The sequence below is a fragment of the Vanessa cardui genome, chromosome 24, assembly GCF_905220365.1.
Source record: "Vanessa cardui chromosome 24, ilVanCard2.1, whole genome shotgun sequence".
NCBI classification, from domain to species: domain Eukaryota; kingdom Metazoa; phylum Arthropoda; class Insecta; order Lepidoptera; family Nymphalidae; genus Vanessa; species Vanessa cardui.
This window is the reverse complement of record NC_061146.1, coordinates 5,072,073-5,097,662: the sequence shown is the minus strand read 5'-3', so window position 1 is coordinate 5,097,662 and position 25,590 is coordinate 5,072,073. Positions and strand designations below refer to the sequence as shown.

Below are 25,590 nucleotides of genomic sequence, written 5' to 3'. Positions count from 1 at the left end.
ATGTTTAATAATATTTCTAATAGTATGTAATAAAATAATTATAATATAGTTATTTTTTTTAATAAAAAAATGGCATCACTTAACAAGGAGCCGTCGACGACGAATCGGCGGATTTTTTTTGACATGGCTTTTTGGCTTCATTTCATTATTTTGACATTTCGATGTCAACCGCTACGTATTTCTTTGAAAAAAGTCAAATTCACTTAATATTTCTTACCTTCTGAGCTATTTTCATTCAAATAGAATTGTGAAGAGTTTAGTGCGAATCGAGCACTATCGGGAATCTAGGACAAACTCCAGAAATTCCGCGAGAACCATGTGACACGAATACGAAAAAGGGCTTCCAGACCGTCAATGTGACAGAAATGTTTTCTGCCATCACGACGGACCAGCGTTACCGCGGAGCCGTAACTACATCGACGCGTGATAAACATAGGGAGATATAGGGCAAGAGCGTTAAAAATGTGCGCGAGATGGCCAGTCCGCCACCGAACCCAAGAGAAGGTGCGGAGAGCGGTTCCCAGTTCACGGAGGAGACGGGCGGCCAACGTACGGCCGCCCCGCAGAAGACATTCATAGCGCCACCCGCCTCACAGCTGCCCACGAAGCTGGAATACGTCGCTCGTAGCGGCACTGGCCGCAGCGTCAAGCACACCTTTCGCACCGTCAAGTTCGCTCGTAGAGTGCCCACACTGCCGCCCAAGAAGCCCGACACTGCGGTGGGCGGCGCCAGTGGCTCCAGCGCGCCTAGCCAGGCCAGTGGCAGCAGCGCTGCGCCCGAGCGCCGCCCTCGCCGCGACCGCAGCAAGCGACACGTCTGCACGACCTGCGACAAACGATTCTCTAGCCCTGGTAAGCTCAGCCAACATGTTCTGTCCCATACTGGTGAGCTTCCATTCTCTTGTGAATTGTGTGATAAGCGTTTCAATTCTAAATTTAAACTAGTGCGCCACAGTCTCATACACAGCGAGGCAAGAGCTTTTGCTTGTACTGTTTGCGGTAAGACTTTTAATCGTAAAGATCATCTTACTAATCATGTAAGGGTGCATAATCCTGTTAAAAAACTTTTTAAATGTGAGCGGCCAGATTGTAGGAAATCTTATACATCTTTGCTTAGCTATAGAAAACATTCTGCTTTACATTCTGCAGAAGAAGGTAATTTACAATGCAAAATATGTGATGAGGTGTTTAATACAAAGCCGGATATAGTGAATCATCTCAAAGTTCATACAGGGAGCCGCACTCCGAAGAGCGAGACCGATAAAAAGTTTACCTGTGATCATTGTGACAGAAGGTTTTTTACAGCAAAAGATGTTCGCAGACATCTCGTTGTTCACACTGGTAGGCGTGATTTTTTATGTCCATACTGCCCACAAAAATTTGGACGTAAAGATCATTTGGTTCGTCATGTTAAAAATGCCCATCCAGATGAATCATGGAAGTCTGCTGCTGTAGGTACCTCGAAAGACCCACTCCCTGAAACTTCTTCATTTGAGGAGACCTTTACTGATTTTCCAATAGAAGGTACTGATTTTGGTATTTGGAAAACAGTTACTCCCAAAGAGGAGATACAGGAGTGTCAGACAGAGGTGCCCGCATCTGATATAATTGTTGAAATACCAACAGATCTGGATATAAAAGTGGAGCCCTTAGACATAAAATTAGAGAGTCCACCATCTCCAAGTGAAATTCTCGAATATCCGGTAGTATATATGGTCCCACCGCCTTACCCTCAAACGCCGTCCGACTTGCCATACTTGCCGACGCAGCCTATCGCCGATCCTTTGGATGTGCACTTGCTCGGTCCTGGCAATGTTCGATCAATATTAATAGATCCAGGGGAGGGGCCATCGGGATTATCGAGTCAGATGTTAGGGTTGCTGGAAGAACGTGAACCTACATTCGTGAGTGAGGAAGGCCGCGTGCAGCAGCGGCTGCCGGCATTCACGCAGGCCTTCCAGACGGCTCAGAGCCCGAAGCCTCCTCCGCCCCCACCGCCGCCACACTAGCCTCGCCCGCACCGTATTAGCTGCATTTAGCTTATATCAATACCGAACTACCTCATTAGGTAAGGATGGTCTAAGCTGTAAAATATCTGGAATAGTGCATTAGTGATGTGGTTATACTTATAACGGCATTCTTTTGGACTTTAATAATGCACGATCCAGATGGAATTTGCCAAATTGTGCATTTGTCTCAGGATACCAAAATGTTTCCGAATTCTACATGAATGTTATCTAGTCGTGTATGTACTTTCGGAATTGTATATTGTTTATTTATAGCGCTTATGTATGAAGTTTATAGAGTATAAATGGGACCAACTCTGTAAGCAATAAGAAGGTTAACAGCGCGCGTAGTCCATGTCTTCTTAGTTCTGATTTAATATTTTTTAGGACTGTGTAGTTAGTGAGCAGGTTTTGTGTGAAGGTTTATGACTCTTGAAAGCAGTATGCTGTATGATATGTTTTAGAGAGGCGTGCTGCTTTTCGACGCGAAGCTAGTACAACAAAGAGCATAATCCTTGTTTTGGAAGTAGTCTTAAAAAATGATGATTGGTTCAAATCAGATCTGTCAATTATAAATAACAATTATCAAACATACCACGGAGACTAATTAATTATATGGGAATCATTTTTATTCTATTTTACAGTTTAGTTTCAAACAACTCTAAACAACATTCAGTTAACTTACCTCAGAAGCACTCTGTGTTTCCTTAGCATTTAAGACAATAAATGATTGGGTCTAAAACAGAACGAAATACACTGATATTAAATGATGATTGAAACGATATGTGCCAAAATTCCTAAATTCTGGACAAAAAAAAAAACGAAAAATAATATAAAAAAATCTCTTTTGCTCAAATGAACAAAAGATATTTGTTTTGATGTTTTCAATTTAGAATTTATCATTAATAAACTGGTATTATTATACGGAAAAGAGAAACGTATAAAATAGTCTCAGCATATTTTTAGGAGTATGAGCCAAATTATGTAATTTGTAGTAAGTTTCACTTCGAGACTAGGTGAGTGTGTCAAGATGTCTGTAAAAAATGTTGTAGGAATTCAAACGACTTGGTACGATTGAAATGAAATGAAAGGGTTACAGCTGTATTAGGTGCCTTACATTTATTCCCAAGTTTTACGTACATATATTTAATGTCGAAAGAATTTCAGAGAAGATATATTTTCGGTGTAATTTTATTACTTTTAAAAATAAAGAATTAAGTAAAAATAACATCCATGAGTAGTATAGATATGTAATAAATATTTTTCCACGATTATCTTGCTCTGCGATAACTATTAATATCTCGTTATTTCAAAAATTAAAATATTATTTAAAAAAGTTATCTTCCGTTTTTAAATGAAAATCATCTAAAATTTAAAAAGAGAATTCCGGCGTTTTTTAAACCGTTACAATTTAAATCGAAGTTTTAATCGCAGTGTGAAGTTTAATTGTATAATATTATTATTAATATTCGTTATCAATGTTGGGCGTCTAGTAACAGCGAGAAATAAACAGAAGGATCCAATGTTGTACACGCTTCATATTATAGAATATGTAAATATTTCTAATCTTTTAGGTTAATAGGACTGTAAAAAATTTAATCTACCTCAATTGAAACTTATCCTTACGTCTAGAAATTTAATTACTATATTAGGTTAGTGAGAAAAGAGAATGTTAGTTTTTTTTCTTTTTGAGAAATACATACAACCTAGGGCTGGTTTACACTTAACATAATTCTTGTTGTGTTAATGATTAATGTTAGTGTGTGCTGCAATATCGAAATCTTTATTTTTAAAACATTTTAATTATGTATCATTTTGCTTTTCGTTATTAATTAGCAATTGTCTTTGATTGTATTATGAAATAAAGCAGAGTAAATTACATCGATTCTGATCAGAGACATGTAGATTTAATATAACAAGTGTAAAAAATTCATTGAACAAAAAAATAAAAAAAATTAATAATTTTCTTTCATAACGTAGGGCCATTCCAAACATGTTGGTAAATGTTTATATTATTCTGTGTTCATATTATACTTTTGAATGTTAAATCAAAAGATGTTCAGCATTTCGAGGTGTATAATCAGTATAGAACAAAATATTAACTAGTAATATTTATATTTAAATACATTACAATACAGCCTATTTTAGAATATCAATCGAAAATAATAGTATTATTGCAAATGTACATATACAAAGGTAACCATTTAGATAGGAAAGAAAAGTATACCTAATTTCCTCAAACATGAGACAATAACTTAACGTACATTGATGCAACTGTTGAAGATTTTAATGATAAATTTTCCATTCATTTTTCTTCTACATCAGTCTTAAGCCACTAGTCATACAATAGCAGCGGATTTATCAAATAGGTAATAATTTACCAAGTGATATTTACCAATTTGTAATATTATTTTTTTTATAAATGAATAATATTTATAAAAAACTAGGTGCAGATCCATTCTGAGTACAAATAGTAATTATAGCACAGGATTTATATACTATATTGTTTAGTATTTATACAGAGATATACAACGATATATGCAATATATTTTTGTATTTAAAAAAAAAAACTAGATTATAAATAAGATACCTTAACTTTTTACATATCAAAGACTTGTATGACCATTTGTTGTTGCCGATGTTCTTCAATATAAAATATTAGAGTACATAGAAGTTGGCATTTATTTATTGAGCAGCAGTCAACAGACGATAAAATGTAAATCTATTTTGTTTATGAAACACAAAGTGTTCACTTTATTTCTTTTTAAAAAATATTTTTTATGCATAATTTTTATTGTTACTATTCTACTTTTCCAGTTTTTATTAAATCAGGTAATGAGTTTAACTCATTATATGTATTTTTTTTATTGGAAATATGTTGTGTAATACCAAATAATTACATAATTCTATTTTGTGTTTACAATTGTAAGAATTCGAATATTTTTTTTTATTTATGTAAATGTAAGTTTAAGTTCGGTTAACTGCAACGAAAATACTACGAGTAAGAAAAAACATTAAAAAAAAATTCAAAAACATTTTTTTACGTTTAGTTGAAACCTTTTTCGAATAATCATCACAAGATATAATTTTCAGTGGAGATTTTAGAATGTTATTAAATTTTCGGTTCTACATAATTTTAATTAATCAGTTTGATTACTCGTAGCTAAATGCGACACTGATCCGTAGGTATACGTAATTATGGTACATAACATAGGGGCCTTTAAAAAAATCTAGTTGTTTGAATTATAACAAAAGAAAAAAAAATATTTTTAGATATCTACGATGTATGTACAAAGAATCTATTTTGTTACGCTTTTTTCGACTAAAGCATTTTTTATTAAATGTTAAAACGTACTAAGAATATATAAAAAAAATAAATTTTGTAATAATCATGTTACAGTTTGAAATCAGTCGATTATCAATTTAAATATTTATGAATAAAATTTTTTATTGTAAAGTTGAAACAGTTACGCTAACTTTAATTGTAAAATGAAGGTAGTTTGACATTAGTACTAACAAAAAGGGACATGTGAACCACGTATCCTCGCAGGAACGCCTATTAAATAATTCTAAACATTGTACCTGTTTTATAATAACACAATGTAATATGGTCTTCATTGTAATAAATATTTTGGACATCACGTTGGTTTCTTATTTTCACCTTCCACTATATTAAACATCATAACTGCAAAAAATGGGATGTGTTTCATCGAATGAATGAATGAATGAAATGTAATTAGTTGAAATATATTTTTATTGCTGATCAATCCATTAACAAATAACACATAGAACCAGGAATAACAAAAATAAATACCCAACCCACGGTACAAGAGTCAAACGAAGAAATGCAGGTGTAGAATATACATTACAAATATGATTTTTTTACATGATGTGTTTACATTCGATAGTTATTTAGACAGACATACATTCAATTGTATATATTACAGATTATTCCGAACAACACGGAAGTAGGTACCTAAGTGTCTAAATCTGAATTTGAACTAAAATTGTACTAAACACTAACCCCCCGGGAATGCGAGGCCGCAGGAAAGAGTATATCTATAGAAAAATATTAAAATTTTTCCGCGTTAGTCGAAGTAGCAACGTTAGGTCGAATCGAACCCAATAAATGCACGAGTTAACACCAGTCACCGGTATAGGAATGTTCAGAAGTGCCCGCGGCTCCCGTCGCCCTCTGCATCAGCCTGTGAACGAACTGGAAAGCTACAAAGAATCATTTCACTGTCCGTCTTTTGATCTTTCTCACTTTCCCCGCTTTCGAGGGTTTGTTTCGGAGCGATATACTATCTAGATTCGGCAGTTCCGTGTCCGTCGACCGGTCGGCCTTCCCCGCGAACACGGGGTTGTCGTTGGCGTCGTGGTCGGAACTGTCCACTCCGTTCTCCACGCGCACGGGGCTCACGTCCATTTCCTCGTCCGAGTCGTAGTTCCCGTTGGGCTCGTGCCGCTTGTACTGGAAATGCCTGTACGTTATCTCCTCGTCGGAGTCTGCCTTCTTGTATCGACGGTTGATGTTCTGCAGGGACTGGTTCTTCTGCAGCTCGCCCTGCACTGTGTCCCTGATGTTGACCTCGGAAGTCGACTTGGAGCAGTAGTCCTCCCGGTCAGATTCTGAGTAGTTTCTGGCGAGTGCGCGCGCGGCGGGGGGCGCGGGCGCGGCGGGGGGCGCCGACAGCCGCACCTCGGGCCCTCCGCCGTAGATGTCGGTGAAGAACCGCCACAGCTCCTCGCTGAGCTGCGCGTGGTCGGAGCCCGCTTTCAACACGTACGTCGCATTGCCGTCGATTTCCTGGAAAACGAGACATTTATAGTACGACACAACTTAGATGTCGCATCGGCAAAATTCGTAAAACCGATCACATCCGAATTAAGTACGCTACCCCAAATTATCAATATTTATTTCTCACGCGAATATGATCTTTGCGCGAACGTAATAACTTGCAATATCATATGACCTAATATATTCGTCAATTTGACACTCTATTTACATGCACTTGCTTTCTCTGACGCGTGAATCTATAGCGACGAATAGCGTCGAATGGCGCGATAGGGAGCTATTTCTATTGGTTGTGTAAATCGGCAGTAATCGGTTTTATTTTCATTCCATTGCATTTTCCGATGCTACATCTAATTTGTGTCTTACTATACGGTGGTCGCCGACATTTACAAACAGTATAGTTCATTTTTCTTTTTCAATACGAATAGAAAGTATCAGCATATTAGTAAAATTTGGCTCTTTTTTTGGTTCATTCTCAGAGGTGACCTTTTACCATCAGGAATTATTAATAGTGTTTCCACTGTTAATTTTTTTTTAAATTTCATCACAAAATTACCTTGGTCTTCAATAATAACTTTCTTTATAACATTGTATTTAAAATTTGAATGCTTTAAATTAAAATGCAATGTTCTTTCAATATACGAGCATCACTTTCTTATTGATCATCAAAAATCTACCACCGGTAAAGTAAATATTTTTGTAGAATGAAAAATTAACTATAAAAATACTGAAATATTTTGCAAATTATATTATTAAATTTTCATCATGTATGTATGAATGTGTGGTTATGTATTTACCTGCTTAGTGACGATGGAGGTGTTGTCGACGGGCGGCGGTGGGTGTCGCGACTTGTTTCGCACGAAGGCCTGCCACTGCCGGAACCATTGCATGCTGATTGCGAATATAGCGCGGGGTCGTTCTTGCTCCTGAAAAAATATATTATGTAATAGAAAATTGTATCATTATATAATTAAAGTATTTTATTACCAATTAATTTATGGTATCTTAGAAAAGAGAATATTAATAGAAGAATGGAGAATATTTTTTAAAGCATAATGCTTGCCGATTTTCAATTAATAGTGATTATTTATTACATGTAGGAATACCGGAGTCGAGATGGCGCAGTGGCTAGAACGTGTGCATCTTAACCGATGATTGCGGGTTCAAACCCAGGCAAGCACCGCTGATTCATGTGCTTAATTTGTCTTTATAATTCATCTCGTACTCAGCGGTGAAGGAAAACATCGTGAGGAAACCTGCATGTGACAAATTTCATAGAAATTCTGCCACTTGTGCATTCCACCAAACCGCATTGGAACAGCGTGGTAGAATATGTTCCAAATCTTCTCCTCAAAGGGAGAGGAGGCCTTTAGCCCAGCAGTGGGAATTTACAGGCTGTTGTTGTTGTTGTGGTAGGAATACCCGATTGAGAATATACTAGAAATAAAAAAATAGTCTATTGAACGAAAATATAAAAATATGTTTCGTTGAGTGTTTTCCCTAGATCAATTTCCGACTGTACTTATTGTCAACTGCGTCACTGAGACGTCGTGGGGTAAGTGGCGCTCACCTGGAAGAGCGCGTGCAGGTCTGCGAAGGCAGCGAGCTCGCGCGCGCGGCGTGTGCGCATGCGCTGTGCCGCGCGTGCGCACACGCTGCACTCGTGCGCGTGCGACACGGCCGGCCCGCCGCCGAACCTGCGCACGATCATATATCCAGTCATTTAAATTATAGACGAATCAAATATTTTATAGAATGTAAGATTGTATGTAAGCGAAAAATAAAATAATTATAATGCTGTTCTTTTTTGAATTTTGCATAAAAAGGAATAACTTTTTATTTATTATTCGTACTATAGTCCGTTAGCGTTAAAAATGCAGTGAGCTGTCATTGTTTACCGGCCTGACTCCGCCCCCTTTGACCAACCAAAAAGGTGTATGCATATTTGTGATCTAATTCCAACAAATTATATTTGTTTTAAAGACTGGATGGAGAATGGAATATATATAACTAAATGGAGCATCAGCATGATGTGTAACATAAGGTCGACGCACGTGTCGCGCAGGAAGTCCCAGAGCGGCTGCGGCAGGCTGGCGGCGAGCGCGTGCAGGTGCGGCGCGCGCTCGGGCCGCACGCCGCCGTGCACGCACACGAAGTCGCTGTTGTCGATGGGGCCCGGCTCCGCCCACGTGTTGAACCTGCGCCCGACAAGCGTTAGCCTCTTACACGTATCGCATTACACGCCCTCCGATTGCTCTTAGGGACATTTAGAAATACTTGTAATTTTATTTAACATTTTAATTAATATAACGTGATAGTTTTGCGAAAACTTTTTACCAATATTAGTATTAAGCAATTTAATAATAATAATAAGTAATTATGACGTTTCACTCATGAAAATAATAGAAATGAGTGTGCAATGAGTGCTTGTTGCTTTAAGTCTACACGGATTTAGACTAGAAGTATACGATAAAATTTTTTTTAGGTATTTAATTTGTAATACTCACTTATTTATCCATGTTTTTGAAATGTAGAACTTGAGGTCATTCGGTTCCGAGCTAGCCGTTTCCAATATCTCAGCTGCCTTCTGCCGCAGTATCGTCATTTGTGGGTTCACTTTCCTGTGAATTATTTTTTCACTTTTAATCTTGTTTAAAAAAGTATATGGGCTAGTTTAAATAATTTAAAATTACCGAATCAGTTATGAGTGGTTTCAAATATAATTCTGAAAAATAATATCTGATGAAATAAATGAGTAAATATGAATGATGATTCCATCGTCGTTTATGCCCATGTTGGTCGCCGCGCACGTGTAGTGTGTGTGCGTGTGTGCGCGTGTGTGCGCGTGTGCGCGTGCTCACCTGTAGAACAGCACGTAGGCCTCGCAGGCGGCGAGGTGGTGCGGCGCGAGGGGCGCGACGGCGGCGTCGTCGAAGGCCACCCAGCGCCCGTCGGCCGCGCGCGCCGCGCACGTGTAGTGTGTGTGCGTGTGTGCGCGTGTGTGCGCGTGTGCGCGTGCTCACCTGTAGAACAGCACGTAGGCCTCGCAGGCGGCGAGGTGGTGCGGCGCGAGGGGCGCGACGGCGGCGTCGTCGAAGGCCACCCAGCGCCCGTCGGCCGCGCGCGCCGCGCACGTGTAGTGTGTGTGCGTGTGTGCGCGTGTGTGCGCGTGTGCGCGTGCTCACCTGTAGAACAGCACGTAGGCCTCGCAGGCGGCGAGGTGGTGCGGCGCGAGGGGCGCGACGGCGGCGTCGTCGAAGGCCACCCAGCGCCCGTCGGCCGCGCGCGCCGCGCACGTGTAGTGTGTGTGCGTGTGTGCGCGTGTGTGCGCGTGTGCGCGTGCTCACCTGTAGAACAGCACGTAGGCCTCGCAGGCGGCGAGGTGGTGCGGCGCGAGGGGCGCGACGGCGGCGTCGTCGAAGGCCACCCAGCGCCCGTCGGCCGCGCGCGCCGCGCACGTGTAGTGTGTGTGCGTGTGTGCGCGTGTGTGCGCGTGTGCGCGTGCTCACCTGTAGAACAGCACGTAGGCCTCGCAGGCGGCGAGGTGGTGCGGCGCGAGGGGCGCGACGGCGGCGTCGTCGAAGGCCACCCAGCGCCCGTCGGCCGCGCGCGCCGCGCACGTGTAGTGTGTGTGCGTGTGTGCGCGTGTGTGCGCGTGTGCGCGTGCTCACCTGTAGAACAGCACGTAGGCCTCGCAGGCGGCGAGGTGGTGCGGCGCGAGGGGCGCGACGGCGGCGTCGTCGAAGGCCACCCAGCGCCCGTCGGCCGCGCGCGCCGCGCACGTGTAGTGTGTGTGCGTGTGTGCGCGTGTGTGCGCGTGTGCGCGTGCTCACCTGTAGAACAGCACGTAGGCCTCGCAGGCGGCGAGGTGGTGCGGCGCGAGGGGCGCGACGGCGGCGTCGTCGAAGGCCACCCAGCGCCCGTCGGCCGCGCGCGCCGCGCACGTGTAGTGTGTGTGCGTGTGTGCGCGTGTGTGCGCGTGTGCGCGTGCTCACCTGTAGAACAGCACGTAGGCCTCGCAGGCGGCGAGGTGGTGCGGCGCGAGGGGCGCGACGGCGGCGTCGTCGAAGGCCACCCAGCGCCCGTCGGCCGCGCGCGCCGCGCACGTGTAGTGTGTGTGCGTGTGTGCGCGTGTGTGCGCGTGTGCGCGTGCTCACCTGTAGAACAGCACGTAGGCCTCGCAGGCGGCGAGGTGGTGCGGCGCGAGGGGCGCGACGGCGGCGTCGTCGAAGGCCACCCAGCGCCCGTCGGCCGCGCGCGCCGCGCACGTGTAGTGTGTGTGCGTGTGTGCGCGTGTGTGCGCGTGTGCGCGTGCTCACCTGTAGAACAGCACGTAGGCCTCGCAGGCGGCGAGGTGGTGCGGCGCGAGGGGCGCGACGGCGGCGTCGTCGAAGGCCACCCAGCGCCCGTCGGCCGCGCGCGCCGCGCACGTGTAGTGTGTGTGCGTGTGTGCGCGTGTGTGCGCGTGTGCGCGTGCTCACCTGTAGAACAGCACGTAGGCCTCGCAGGCGGCGAGGTGGTGCGGCGCGAGGGGCGCGACGGCGGCGTCGTCGAAGGCCACCCAGCGCCCGTCGGCCGCGCGCGCCGCGCACGTGTAGTGTGTGTGCGTGTGTGCGCGTGTGTGCGCGTGTGCGCGTGCTCACCTGTAGAACAGCACGTAGGCCTCGCAGGCGGCGAGGTGGTGCGGCGCGAGGGGCGCGACGGCGGCGTCGTCGAAGGCCACCCAGCGCCCGTCGGCCGCGCGCGCCGCGCACGTGTAGTGTGTGTGCGTGTGTGCGCGTGTGTGCGCGTGTGCGCGTGCTCACCTGTAGAACAGCACGTAGGCCTCGCAGGCGGCGAGGTGGTGCGGCGCGAGGGGCGCGACGGCGGCGTCGTCGAAGGCCACCCAGCGCCCGTCGGCCGCGCGCGCCGCGCACGTGTAGTGTGTGTGCGTGTGTGCGCGTGTGTGCGCGTGTGCGCGTGCTCACCTGTAGAACAGCACGTAGGCCTCGCAGGCGGCGAGGTGGTGCGGCGCGAGGGGCGCGACGGCGGCGTCGTCGAAGGCCACCCAGCGCCCGTCGGCCGCGCGCGCCGCGCACGTGTAGTGTGTGTGCGTGTGTGCGCGTGTGTGCGCGTGTGCGCGTGCTCACCTGTAGAACAGCACGTAGGCCTCGCAGGCGGCGAGGTGGTGCGGCGCGAGGGGCGCGACGGCGGCGTCGTCGAAGGCCACCCAGCGCCCGTCGGCCGCGCGCGCCGCGCACGTGTAGTGTGTGTGCGTGTGTGCGCGTGTGTGCGCGTGTGCGCGTGCTCACCTGTAGAACAGCACGTAGGCCTCGCAGGCGGCGAGGTGGTGCGGCGCGAGGGGCGCGACGGCGGCGTCGTCGAAGGCCACCCAGCGCCCGTCGGCCGCGCGCGCCGCGCACGTGTAGTGTGTGTGCGTGTGTGCGCGTGTGCGCGTGTGCGCGTGCTCACCTGTAGAACAGCACGTAGGCCTCGCAGGCGGCGAGGTGGTGCGGCGCGAGGGGCGCGACGGCGGCGTCGTCGAAGGCCACCCAGCGCCCGTCGGCCGCGCGCGCCGCGCACGTGTAGTGTGTGTGCGTGTGTGCGCGTGTGCGCGTGTGCGCGTGCTCACCTGTAGAACAGCACGTAGGCCTCGCAGGCGGCGAGGTGGTGCGGCGCGAGGGGCGCGACGGCGGCGTCGTCGAAGGCCACCCAGCGCCCGTCGGCCGCGCGCGCCGCGCACGTGTAGTGTCCGCCGCCCGCCGTGCCCGCGTGGCAGATGACGGCGCACAGCGAGTAGCGGCTCACCTTCGACGTGCAATCTGCGGGCACACTGTATGCTCGATACGTAGCTGGTTGCTCACGCCGACGTTTCCAAAGCTTTGTTTGCTGGTTTTTTTATAGGTGGCCATTATTAGCAAAATAAAAAATGTTTATATGTCCATAATAAAGTGCAATAAATTATATAATAATTAAAAACATATTTTTATCTCGGTGTCTCAACTATTTGCTTATCAATTTCATCAACAACAATTAACCAGCATGGAGTTGATCCAGCTACCATACCTTTCTCAAAAGGAGACATCTGAACATTGTTTTTCTCACAAACAAAAAATTAAAGGGAGTTGACAATCTGTCCAATGATTTAAAATAACTAGCACTTATAACATACAAAAAAAAAATTACAATTTAACAGCAATATAACTGAGAACAAATAAACCGCGTTGATACAGACAATATTATAACAAAACGTGACATAACACACCTTTATGGGTGTAAGGAGCCATATTCAAATCGTTGATAGGAAACGATACCCGCGCGGCGACCTTAGCACTGGACATTAGCTCGTGACGAAAGCGTTTCAGATGCACGCAGAGGACTTCCGGGAGGCGGATCACGCCCGACATCTTCACACCGTTGCGGAGCTTGTTGCACCGGGAACAACTGAAACGGGAACAAAGGCAAATTAGATTAGATTCTTAGTGGTACGGCTCTGTGCAAGCCCGTCTGGATAGGTACCACCCACTCACCAGTTATTCTACCGCCAAATAACAGTACTCAGTATTGTTGTGTTGCGGTTTGAAGGGTGAGTGAGCCAGTGTAACTACAGGCACACAGGACATAACATCTTAGTTCCCAAGGTTGGTAGCACATTGACGATGTAAGGAATAGTTAATATTTCTTCCAGCGTCATTGTCTATGGGTGATGGTGACCACTTACCATCAGGTGGCCCATATGCTCGTCCGCCAACCTATTCCATACAAAACAAAAAAAAAATCGAAATATGATATGGCATTTTTGTTAAAAAAATTTCGTTTACCGTATCGCACTTTCAAATTTGGACCGATATATATTGCTTGAATATTGATAAATAACCACTGTTCAACCGTTTTTATAAATCAGAAGAAAAAAAAAATGATTTAAATTTTTACTTTTTTAATTAAATATTTTAAGTTGACTTATTTTGAAAAAGTTCAAAAACGTGCTTACTTAAAAATGGTCAACTCTTGTTTACATCAAGAACAACAACAGCCTGTATATTTCCCACTAATGGGCTGAGGCCTCCTCTCCCAGTGAGGTGGAACATATTCCACCAAGCTGTTCCAATGCGGGTTGGTGCATATAGGGTCAATAAAATTTGTGCCGTATATGCACAAAGGTATTAAAGTAAACATCAATCATTCTATGACTAAAATATTTCACATCTGCGTATCTCATATTCTTTGGCATATATCATGTATAAAAGTCAGAGTGTCTATCAAGTGCGTCACAGTCCGTATAATTGTACCGTCTCGTTAATAAATCGTGAACCAGTTAGTGACTTTCATTATCCTCAACTTCAGCCCAGCAATAAATTCATATTGAGCTGAATCTATCTCTGATATTAAGACAATTAGTGTTTTTTTTTTTGTTATTAAAATAAATAAACAATTTACCTATACATGTTGTCGCCCTTAAGCTCATCGGCACTGAAGAAGGCTGCGAGGCAGTCCTGCAGCGAGACGACGGGCCCATAGAACCAGGACCGCAGCCAACTCAACAGCCACCATATCTGAAGTCAATGTTGGTGACGTCACCATTCGGTTGCCTTTATCACAGGGACGTTACTCATAACGGATTCTATAACGATATAATAACGTTATAACCCTTTATAACGTTATTGTTATTATATCGTTACCTCAGTTCATGTTGTCAAGTTTTTATGTATCATTTTAGATAAAGGCTCATTATCTCTATATTACTTGGTGGTAGGGATTTGTGCAACCCTGTCTGGATAGGTACCACCCACTCATCAGTTATTCTACCGCCAAATAACAGTACTCAGTATTGTTGTGTTCCGGTTTGAAGGGTGAGTGAGCCAGTGTAACTACAGGCACAAGGGACATAACATCTTAGTTCCCAAGGTTGGTGGCACATTGACGATGTAAGGAATGGTTAATATTTCTTACAGCGTCATTGTCTATGGGTGATGGTGACCATTTACCGTCAAGTGGCCCATATAAGCACGTCCGCCACCAATACCATAAAAAAATAAATAATATAGTCACTATTATTGATTTTTTCTTAAAAATTAAAGTAAAATTTAAGTAGAAGCTCGTTAGCAATAGCAAAATTATGATATTACACTAAAAATATGACCAGAATTAGCGAAATAAATATTAGAGATCTTTATATAAAAAACAAACAAACAAACAACAGCCTGTAAATTCCCACTGCTGGGCTATAGGCCTCCTCTCCGTTTGAGGAGAAGGTTTGGAACGTATTCCACCACGCTGTTCCAATGCGGGTTGGTGGAATACACATGTGGCAGAATTTCTATGAAATTTGTCACGTGCAGGTTTCCTCACGATGTTTCCCTTCACCGCTGAGCACGAGATGAATTATAAAGATAAATTAAGCACATGAATCAGCGGTGCCTGCCTGGGTTTGAACCCGCAACCATCGGTTAAGAGGCACGCGTTCTAACCACTGGGCCATCTCGACTCTTCGATCTTTATATAACCACTCACACATACACACACACACACACACACACGTTTATAATATTGTATTAGAATGTTATGGAAGAGTGGGACTACCTGCCACAAGTACTAGTAGCAATACTAGTTACTTACTAGGATAGTCCCAGTTTCTGATTATAGCTGTTACTTGTTAATAATGAAATAAATATTTTTATTTTTATGTAATATGGAATTAAGAGTGCGACGTGACGCCAACGTCAGCGAGCTCACCCAGGAGTCCTGCGCGGCGTGCGGCGCGTGCTGGCTGAGGGCCGGCTGCTGGCAGCGCAGCATGGCGAGGTGCTCGCGCGACGGTATCGGCAGCGACAGGTCCTGGAACGTCTCCATGCGCGTCGACACCTGCGCAGACGCACCCGTTACACACTGTACGCATCATCCGGGGAACCACCACAGAGTAGAGTGGTACCACCACACTCAAGACGCACCCGTTACACACTACACGTTACATCCGGGAAACCACCACAGAGTAGAGTGGTACCACCACACTCAAGACGCACCCGTTACACACTGTACACATCATCGAGGGAATCGGTAGGGTGGTACCACCACACTCACCCGATCGCATATGAGACACTGCACGGACGAGAGCAACTTCCCGTCGAACACGTCGGACACGATGCTGCGGTACCGCGCACTACCACCGCCGTCGCCGCTGCCGCCCGCCCCGCCGGCGCTCCACGTGTGTGTACTGTTGAGATTACAAACTATTATATTTAATGTAGGTATGACTGTAGGTTGATACAAGTACATGTATAAACCTATAGTCAAGAAAGCTATTATTATTATTATATTTGGTAACTTTGCCACTTATATGCATGCATTCAATTTACGCACGATATTTATTGTAAAGTTACTTTGATTGAAAATTTTCAGTCTCGTGAACAAGACGTATAGTACGACACAAATTAGATGTAGCATGGGAAAATGCAATGGAATGAAAAAAAAAACCGATTACTGCCGATTTACACAACCAATAGCTCCCTATCGCGCCATTCGACGCTATTCGTCGCTATAGATTCACGCGTCAGAGAAAGCAAGTGCATGTAAATCGACGCGTCAAATTGACGAATATATTAGGTCATATGATATTACAAGTTATTACGTTTGTGCAAAGATCATATTCGCGTGAGAAATAAATATTGATAATTTGGGATAGCGTACTCAATTCGGATGTGATCGGTTTAACGACTTTTGCCGATGCTACATCTAAGTTGTGTCGTACTATACTTTGATATAGATCTGAGATGAACCAGGGGTTAGAACGCGTGCATCTTAACGGATGATTGCGGGTTCAAACCCAGGCAAGCATTAATATATATATATATGTGCTTAATTTGTGTTTATAATTCATCTCGTGCTCGGCGGTGAAGAAAAACACCGCGAGGAAACCTGCATGTGTCTAATTTCATCGAAATTCTGCCACATGTGCATTCCACCAACCCACATTGGAACAGCGTGTTGGAATATGTTCCTAACCCTCTCCTTAATGGAAGAGGAGGCCTTATCTCAGCAGTGGGAAATGTACAGGCTGTTACTTACTTTACTTTTCACTAATTACTTTGATATACTTATTATTATTTCATGTGGCTATTATTTTGACGACCTCCGTGGTTGACGACCTCCGTGGTTGAGTGGTGCGTACACCGGTTTTCATGGGTACGCCACTCTGAGGTTTCGGGTTCGATTCCCGGCCGAGTCGATGTAGAAGGTTTACTAGTTTCTATGTCGTCTTGGGTCTGGGTGTTTGTGGTACCATCGTTACTTCTGATCTTCCAAAACACAAGTGCTTCAGCTACTTACATTGGGATCAGAGTAGTGTGATGTTGTCCAATATTTAAAAAATGTGTGTGTGTGTGTGTGGCTGAGGGCAGTGGCGTAGCTATCGTAGGGCCAGGAGGTGCAGTGCACAAGGCCCCGGAGTTCAAGGGGCCCTCTAAACTAAACCTTAAGCTTCTGTAGCTAGACCACGACCCTGCGCACGAGATTTCTTATTTGGTGTCTATAATTTTAAAGAGTAATTATTAGTTAAAGAGGGGGGAAGGGCCCGATTCTTTTTCTATGCACCGGGGCCCTTCCCCACCTATCTACGCCACTGGCTGAGGGTGGGGGGGGGGGGGTCATTATTAGGGTCATTAGGTTCAGTATACTCACGGGGGCTCCGGGCGGGTGTCGCGCGGCTCGGGTGCGTCGCTGGCGCCGCTGGAGCAAGTCTCGTAGCGCTCCTCCGCTTCGCTCGAGCACGACAGCTCCGACTCCGACCCCACGTCGCGCTGGTTCGAGTCGGAACCTGGAAACAGATTAATGTACCCTTACCATACCGCCCTGACACAATAGGCTATTTGACTGGTTTTTAAAATCCATTTTATATTATTTAGTAGAAGTTTTACTAGGTGCCTTAACCCAGTAAAAGTTGTTTTTTTTTTTATTTCCAGTACATATTTACCGAAAAATATCATATTAAAAATTCCATATTTAAATAGCGCGCAATAACGCTACTTGGACAATATGGCGCTGCAATGGGGTCGTTGACATCACTTTCATGTATTTTTATTTGATACATCATCATAAGCCTGGCCAATCAAGAGCGTTTTGTGTCACGTGACGAACGTTTGAAAAAATCCATTTTTATTTAAGGATTTTTGAATAAATTAAGTATTTATTTTTAACTTTCGTTAGTAAATAACCATTTTTAAACTCATAATATACACTGATAACAATAATTCACAATTTATTTTTCGCATTGTCAAATAGCTTATAATAGCCACAGGGGCCTGTCTCAAATAATATACAGTGTTAGTATAGTATTTAATTGTATGCGCAAAAACAACACCACCGCACTCAGAAATAAATGGTGTCGATGCCACACGACTGGACTTCATTCACTCCACTTCAGACTTAAGATATAAGGATTGATGTCTTGAACAGTTTTGCTTACCGAGGCACGAGAATATTACACTGTATCTCTCTAAATCCAAGCTGTTAATGAGAATTGCGTGACAGCAAACCTCAAAGAACAAACCAATCCTAGAATCTCCATAATTGCAAGCCCAATTATAAAGTTAGCAGATCAATACTAGTTGCAATTTTTACATCACTAACAGACTCTTGAACTTTTCTAGCCGAGGAACATTGGATCATAGAATCTGGGTTCATAGTGTAATATAGTAATTACTATTTCTTCCTAGATTGAATAGGCCTGATACCAATAAATGGGGGTACAGAATTCTTACTATGTTAATGTATGTAATCACCATTGATCTGGTGTGTGAGTACGTTGTAGGTGAAGTGGTGCGTGCCCGCAAAGCTCGCCGAGCGCCGGTGCCGCGACACGCCTTCCGACTGGGACTGTACCCTGGGGGCAGAAACATTTGCACATATATAATCACTTGTTACTCTGACTGTACCTGGAAGCTTTACTCACTAAATACTACAAATATGTATTTGTAAGACGTAAGTATTACACATACATAAACAATCATTATCTTCTCCACTTCCTGACCAAATTTATGCCAAATGACCAATTTTATCCTGACAATGGCGCTGTAAGAAACATTAACCATTCCTGTCATCGCCAATTCGCCACCAACCTTGGCAACTAAGATGTTATATCCTTTGTGCTTATTATATACTATATTAGTAACTCGTTTACTCACCCTACATAAACAGGAACACCAAAATACGAGTGGTTGGGACCAACCCAGACAAGTTTGCACAAAGTCGTTCTACCAAATAAATATCCGTTTATAATATAGAAAATTCTATGGGACGGTAAACACCTCTTACAGCATCAGTGTACCATCAACTATGGTCTTAGGCATCATCTCGGTACTTGTAAATCTCTGATCCTTCAAATTGTGACCCATCAGTTCTTAATAATGATGTTTATCAACAAATCAATAGGCAAGTAATTCTAACACAGTTACAGACTAACACAAATCCATTCATTTATATTTATGAATATTAAGCATCTCTGTGTTTTTCATTTAAATTTATTCTATACATATTTCTAATTGTCAATTCTATGTATGTCTCGTTATATTGGTTTATATGTAGGATGTTATAGAATGTGTTCTTCCTGCTTGGTCTTTGGTCATGTACGGTACAGGCCTCAAGATATTCCTCCTTGCCTGGGCTTTTGGCTACTGGAGTCAATGGTAGCTTTTTGCCAGTTGTAGGTTAGGCTATGGTCAAATGTGTTACCTTAAATAGCCGTCGGCTCTGGTGTCGCTGTAGGCGGAGGGCGCGGGGGATTTCCGCCTCATTCTCGCGAAGTACGGCGCGTCACTAGCTGTCGATACAAAATATATATAATCATCGATCTGGTGTAGTTTAATTATTGGAAATATTTCATCACTCTTTGAATATACATGTTTTGCATATAATATCATTTAAGGCAAGTATATGTAAAACATGTATATTCAAAATAATAAATAATCCATAACTCTTTATTTCTTAGTGGAAATAACGCTGGCAATCTATTAATATCCATCTTATAGCTCAGAATAAAACGTGCCACAATATTGTAAACTTTTAAACCAGGGCATAAGAAAGAGATAGCAATATTATGATTGAATACATGTAAATATCGTTATTGTAATTTCTGATACAAATATTTAGTTTCTATAATTTTATAAATGAAATTCTTAATCTATGGTATCATTGAGTTTTGTATTTGGGATATTACCTCCTGATGAAGCAGCTCTCCGTCTAATATGTACATTCCTGACGTCATGGTCACCGTCTGCTTCTGAAGTCAGCTTATCTTCTGACGTGCTGTCCCACACCTGGAGGAAAACTTTTTATTATTAATACATATACACATTACTGACTTATAATATAGATATACAAATTAAGTAAATGGTAATGTCTCCTCACAATATATAACTCAAAATATTCAACGCTTATAATATTGTTACTGGGACATACGCTTTCAATATATTATATTTATTATTATTAAACCGTTTTCTGCATAAATGTAGCCACCCACGTGTGTACTAATACAAAATATTAAGATTAAGAAAAAAATATATAATTGTAAATACAATTAGATTATAATCTATCTCGCGAGATTGCGAACTGTCTACTACATTAATTTTCGGTAGATTACAATCTATAGATAAATATTATGAACTACCGAAATTTTATACATATGTTTTTTTAATTATTATTTTAAGCTACATCCACGGGCTCATAGTTGATCGTGCCTTTTTTTATAATTTAATTAAATATTTTTGTAACATTTTTTAGCGTACAGAGATTAACAGTAGTTACTATTCTAACTTTATCAGCTTATTAACTACTGTACATCGAAGAGCAGCGAAGATCTCCTCCGGCTTCGATGTCTTCTTGCCGGAGGCTCTCCACCTTACTGACTTTTATGTACATACTATATATGTAGATAGATATTTTATCTATACATATATATATATATATATATATATATATATATATATATATATATATACATCTTACAACCTTTTTGGCGTCATGCACGTGGTGCATCATTACGACGTCCACAAGTTCCCCTTACTTTACTTAACATGTCTTAATGAATACTGCTTAATTTTTTGATTTCCAGGTCCTTGGGATACGTTGTTTTCCGATAAAAAAAAATTCCACGATATTCGTCTTTCAGTCATGCCCAAACACTTTTGAACCCCTAACCATGATGATACATTTAAGGCATCCTAGATATATTGATCATAATTTACCTATGGCATCGATTATTTAGCGGCCTCACAGGATGGACTGTATTTGGAAGTGCGACGTTGCCAGCTTTAGGTTTGTTGTCTCTTTCTTTTCCTATCGCTGTTCTGTACAAACAGTTCAACGTTTATTTTGTTCCAATATTCGTAAGGCTTATACATATACGGATGCCCGATATGTTATAATGTGTAAATACGAATCTTTTGCTACCTATCCATGATTACGCCGACGACTGTTATCCAGTGATCTCACGGAGGATCAGCGAAAAACTTAAGTTCAATTTTTTTTATATTAGATTCATATTTGGTTTGCGCAAATATGATCGTGTCTCTCATTTTCACTCTTAGCACAAGTGGCTCTGCGCATAAAACGTCATCGGAGTAATTATGATTTTTCTATCATATTACTTTGTTGTAGCATTTGTTATCTCCTGTGTTTTATTTTTCCTATATGTCATAAACATCTACCTACCAAATTTCATATTTACGATAATAAAATAATAGTTTTTATAATAAAATGAAATTACTGGGAACAGTGCTTTCATTTTATAGTTGGTAGCATGCAGCCATATAGTACCACCTAAAATAGTACTGTATGCCTCAAGATCACGATGGCTCGGCTATTGTACAAGGTTCAATTTTGGGTCCTTTCCTATTTCTGGTATGTATAAATGATCTTCCTTTTTATGTTAAAGGTATTTGTGATATAGTGTTGTTTGCTGACGATACTTCACTGATTTTTAGGGTTGACAAAAAAAACTGACTATGACGACGTGAACGGTGCATTATCACAGATACACAATTGGTTTACAGTAAATAATTTAGTTTTGAATGCTCAAAAAACAAAATGTGTAGTTTTTACCCTACCCAATGTTAGAAAGCATAATTATAAGATATCTTTAGATACTACGGTGTTCTCAGGAATAGAATTGGATTCCAAACTTAAGTGGAGTCTTCATTTATCATCCCTAACAGGAAGACTCAGCTCTGCAGCATACGCGTTTAGAAAAGTAAGACAACTAACTGAGGTTGATACCGCTCGTCTAGTATATTTTTGTTTTTTTTCACAGTATTATGTCATATTACTTTGGGGTAACTCTGCAGGTATTGAATCTGTCTTTATTTTACAAAAGAGAGCAATCTGGTTTATTTATAATCTTGGAGCTAGATACTCTCTTCGGGATTTTTTTAAAAAAGTATTAATACTCACGTTGCGTCACAGTATATTTACAACAATATTATGTATATTCACAGTAACATTGATCACTTTGATAAAATCAGTGATCATCATTGTTTCTGCACTAGAAGTAAGGATAAGCTTATAACACCAAGTTTCCGAATCCGCAAAGTCAAAAAATCCTTCTTGGGGCAAGGTATCCAATTCTATAATAAAATTCGGCAGAAAATTTTAACTTTGCCGTTTCGTAAATTCAAATCGTTTGTAAAAAATACTATAATAAAAAAAAGCAAATATTATTCGAAACAAGATTTTATAGATGATAAAAAAGCGTGGAGGTATCTGTTGACTTCCAAGCTGAATATATTAATTTATATAATTGTATTAACTAACATGACTTTGTATTTTTTTAATGTTGAAAAAGAGTAACTACTGAGTTTTTTGCCGGTTCTTCTCGGTAGAATCTACTTTCCGAACCTGTGGTAGCTTCACTTAATTGTAAAATGACGATTCAAAAGTGCTTGTTAAAGCCTACTTGAATAATTTTATTTTGATTTCTGTTTTTTTTCTGATTGATCATCCGTATGCAGCTATTGGGCGTCCGTATACAGCTATTGGGCGTCCGTATACAGCTATTGGGCGTCCGTATACAGCTATTGGGCGCCCGTATACAGCTATTGGGCGTCCGTATATGGCTATTTGGCGCCTGTACAAAGTACTAAGCTTTACGCCATTTTGTTTACACCGAATAATAAAAACTACCAATCACAGATAACAGAAGATTTAACAGTACAGATACCAATCTTTTTTTCAATATTATTTTTTTTTTTCAATATTACCAGTTCTTTCTTTCTTTCTTCTTCTTCTTTCACTCACGATTGATATAGATGTTGTACAAACTTTCACCCCCTTTTATCCCCTTAGAGGATGATTTTGTGGATGGAAACTATCCTATCTTCATACCAAATTTAATTTAAACCAGTTTATCGGATATAGATTCCCTGCACAAACTTCTACTTTCCTTTATCTCGTTAGGGTATGATTTTGGAGACAAAATTATCCTATGTTCTTCTCTACAATGTCCCCATACTAAATTTCATCTAAATCGGTTCAGCAGATTAAGCGTGTAAAGATAACAGACAGACATACATACTTTATATTATTATTATGAATAATTAAAATAAATATTAATTATATTAATTAATTCATATATTCATTATTAATATATTTAATAAACATTAAATGACTGATGTAAAACAAACAATAATCAAGCACCGAATAGGTATCATGTAACGCGTAAGTAATGAGCGAGACGGCAACGTCGCAATTTTGGACGCCAAATACGCGAATCCGTAGTTAGTAATTCCCCTCGATATACAGTGTGCGATATACGCGCTGCGGCAGCGCCTCACCTGCGCGGTGATTTCTTCGGGAACTTTTCAATATTTTATTGCAACTATTTAGAGCGATTTTTACCTTCCGTCGATTTTTGTACTACGGCTAGCTAGGATGAATAGGACCTCAATGCCACCGGCTAAAAAAGTGGCGTCCGGTATACGGACGCCAAAAGCAGGTGGACGCCAGTTTAAATGCATTTTCGCCTTCAGTGGACGGCCAATTGTTTGCGGGATAAATATATATATATATATATTTCTTTTATTTTTTTTATTGTTTACATATGTTTGTGGTTTGTGTTTCTAATCGGTAAGTAATTACAATTATTTAAGATTTAATTGTACGTATATCTAATTAATCATAACCATGTATATTTCTTATATCGTTTAAACAATTTATTTTAACTTAATCGAATTTAAAACTATACATTATGGAACAGCGGACCCTGCCCCGTCACGGATCAGGTTGAGCACAGCCTCAGCGATGATATTGTTAAGCTGGTGTATATATGGTGTGTTCGAAATAATATTTTAAAAATTTTCGTCTGTGTGTCTGTATGGTCGACTAATAATTAATAAAACAGAACAATGTTCTAAAACCAGGACCACATATAGTAGTGAAATTTAATGAGTAACAAAGTATACAATGGTTTCTAACTAAGACAATTTTTTCTTACCGGTTCTTTTAATTCTTCATGCAGCTGATCGAGGAAGCATCGCAGGAACTCCTGCGTGTCATGTTGGTGGTATCCTCGGAACATGGGGTGTACCTGATGATAAACCACATATTTAACTATGAACAAGTTCTTGTACAGCTATACTAAAAGCAATACTTTGTATTTCTATATTCCAGAACAAGTGAGTCTGTAATTAAAATGTGCACATATGGACATCTTGTTTATTATATAATATATAATTTTAAATTGATTTATTAATAAATATATACCCAATTATACTTACATTCCGTATTCCATAGAGAATACCATTAGGTACGACATAGCCTCTAGTTTTCCTACTCCACATTTCTTTAATTAATTTTTGGTATGCTCTGTAAATAAAGGTTACAAATATGTCACCAAATAAAAAAAAACACAATGTATTCAATATTTATAAAATAATGATCAACTGTTGTTTCTATCAATATGACGTCAACAAAAAAAACCTGACAGCGTTTTTGTGGGAAAAAAATTTATAAAATGATTTTTATTTTTCAAACAAAGTAAAATATCTTGAGTAAGTGTTGCTTAAAGTAAAGTAAAGTCTGTAAATTTCCCACTGTTGAGATAAGGCCTCCTTTTCCATTATTTCCAATGCGGGTTGTTGGAATGCACATGTGGCAGAATTTCGAGTAAATTAGTCCCGTGCAGGTTTCCTCACGATGTTTTCCTTCACAGAGAACACAAGATGAATTATAAACACAATTAAGCACATATATATAGCGGTGCTTGCCTGGGTTTGAACCCGCCAATCATCGGCTAAGTTGCACGCGTTCTAACCACAGGGCCATCTCAGCAAGTGTTGCTTGTAGAATTTTATTTGTACAAGCTTTTGTATATTTATTTATTTATTTAAGATTCACCAGTAGTAAATACATCAACATGTACAAAGGTATACAATTTTAATACAACTTAAAACTAAATGCATTATCTATTAAGGTGAATACCACATGCAAAGATACAGTTGGAGATGACGAACTTACGAATAATTAATTGTCAGTAAATCAAGGTTAATTAAAAATGACAAGAATTAACAATAATAATAAAATAATAACATACAAACATAAAAAAAATATATATTAATTAGTGTATAAAAATATTACAAATGATTTTATATAAAATCGGTTTATGGGTTTTCTGCAAGAGGTACTAGTCGTCCTAAGCGTTTGTGTGTGTTTTTTGGTGTGAAGTATATAATAAAGGTCGTCCCAAGCGTTTGTGTGTGCTTTCTGGTGTGAAGTATATAATAAAGGTCGTCCCAAGCGTTTGTGTGTGCTTTTTGGTGTAAAGTA

At 41.3% G+C, this 25,590-nt stretch overlaps 2 protein-coding genes across 2 annotated transcripts in view; one reads left to right on the top strand and one right to left on the bottom strand.

The window, feature by feature from the left end:
• Positions 1-98: 98 nt before the first annotated feature.
• Positions 99-5,647, top strand: LOC124540103 (zinc finger protein PLAG1-like). The gene has a single exon (XM_047117534.1). The coding sequence runs from the start codon at positions 474-476 to the stop codon at positions 2,007-2,009; it is 1,536 nt and encodes a 511-aa protein (XP_046973490.1). The 5' UTR covers positions 99-473; the 3' UTR covers positions 2,010-5,647.
• A 95-nt stretch (positions 5,648-5,742) lies between these two features.
• LOC124540101 (ubiquitin carboxyl-terminal hydrolase 33) overlaps positions 5,743-25,590 on the bottom strand; it is a 31,374-nt gene continuing 11,526 nt past the window's right edge. The window contains exons 6-21 of the mRNA XM_047117533.1: positions 24,543-24,630; positions 24,260-24,352; positions 19,991-20,090; positions 19,507-19,594; positions 18,558-18,658; positions 17,458-17,593; positions 15,862-15,994; positions 15,517-15,645; positions 14,221-14,336; positions 13,049-13,227; positions 12,416-12,605; positions 9,312-9,425; positions 8,859-9,002; positions 8,375-8,501; positions 7,602-7,730; positions 5,743-6,816 (exon numbers count right to left, since the gene is read on the bottom strand). Of these exons, the coding sequence (XP_046973489.1) occupies positions 6,241-6,816; positions 7,602-7,730; positions 8,375-8,501; positions 8,859-9,002; positions 9,312-9,425; positions 12,416-12,605; positions 13,049-13,227; positions 14,221-14,336; positions 15,517-15,645; positions 15,862-15,994; positions 17,458-17,593; positions 18,558-18,658; positions 19,507-19,594; positions 19,991-20,090; positions 24,260-24,352; positions 24,543-24,630 (2,443 nt within the window). The 3' untranslated portion in view covers positions 5,743-6,240. The remainder of the gene's footprint in view (positions 6,817-7,601; positions 7,731-8,374; positions 8,502-8,858; positions 9,003-9,311; positions 9,426-12,415; positions 12,606-13,048; positions 13,228-14,220; positions 14,337-15,516; positions 15,646-15,861; positions 15,995-17,457; positions 17,594-18,557; positions 18,659-19,506; positions 19,595-19,990; positions 20,091-24,259; positions 24,353-24,542; positions 24,631-25,590) is intronic.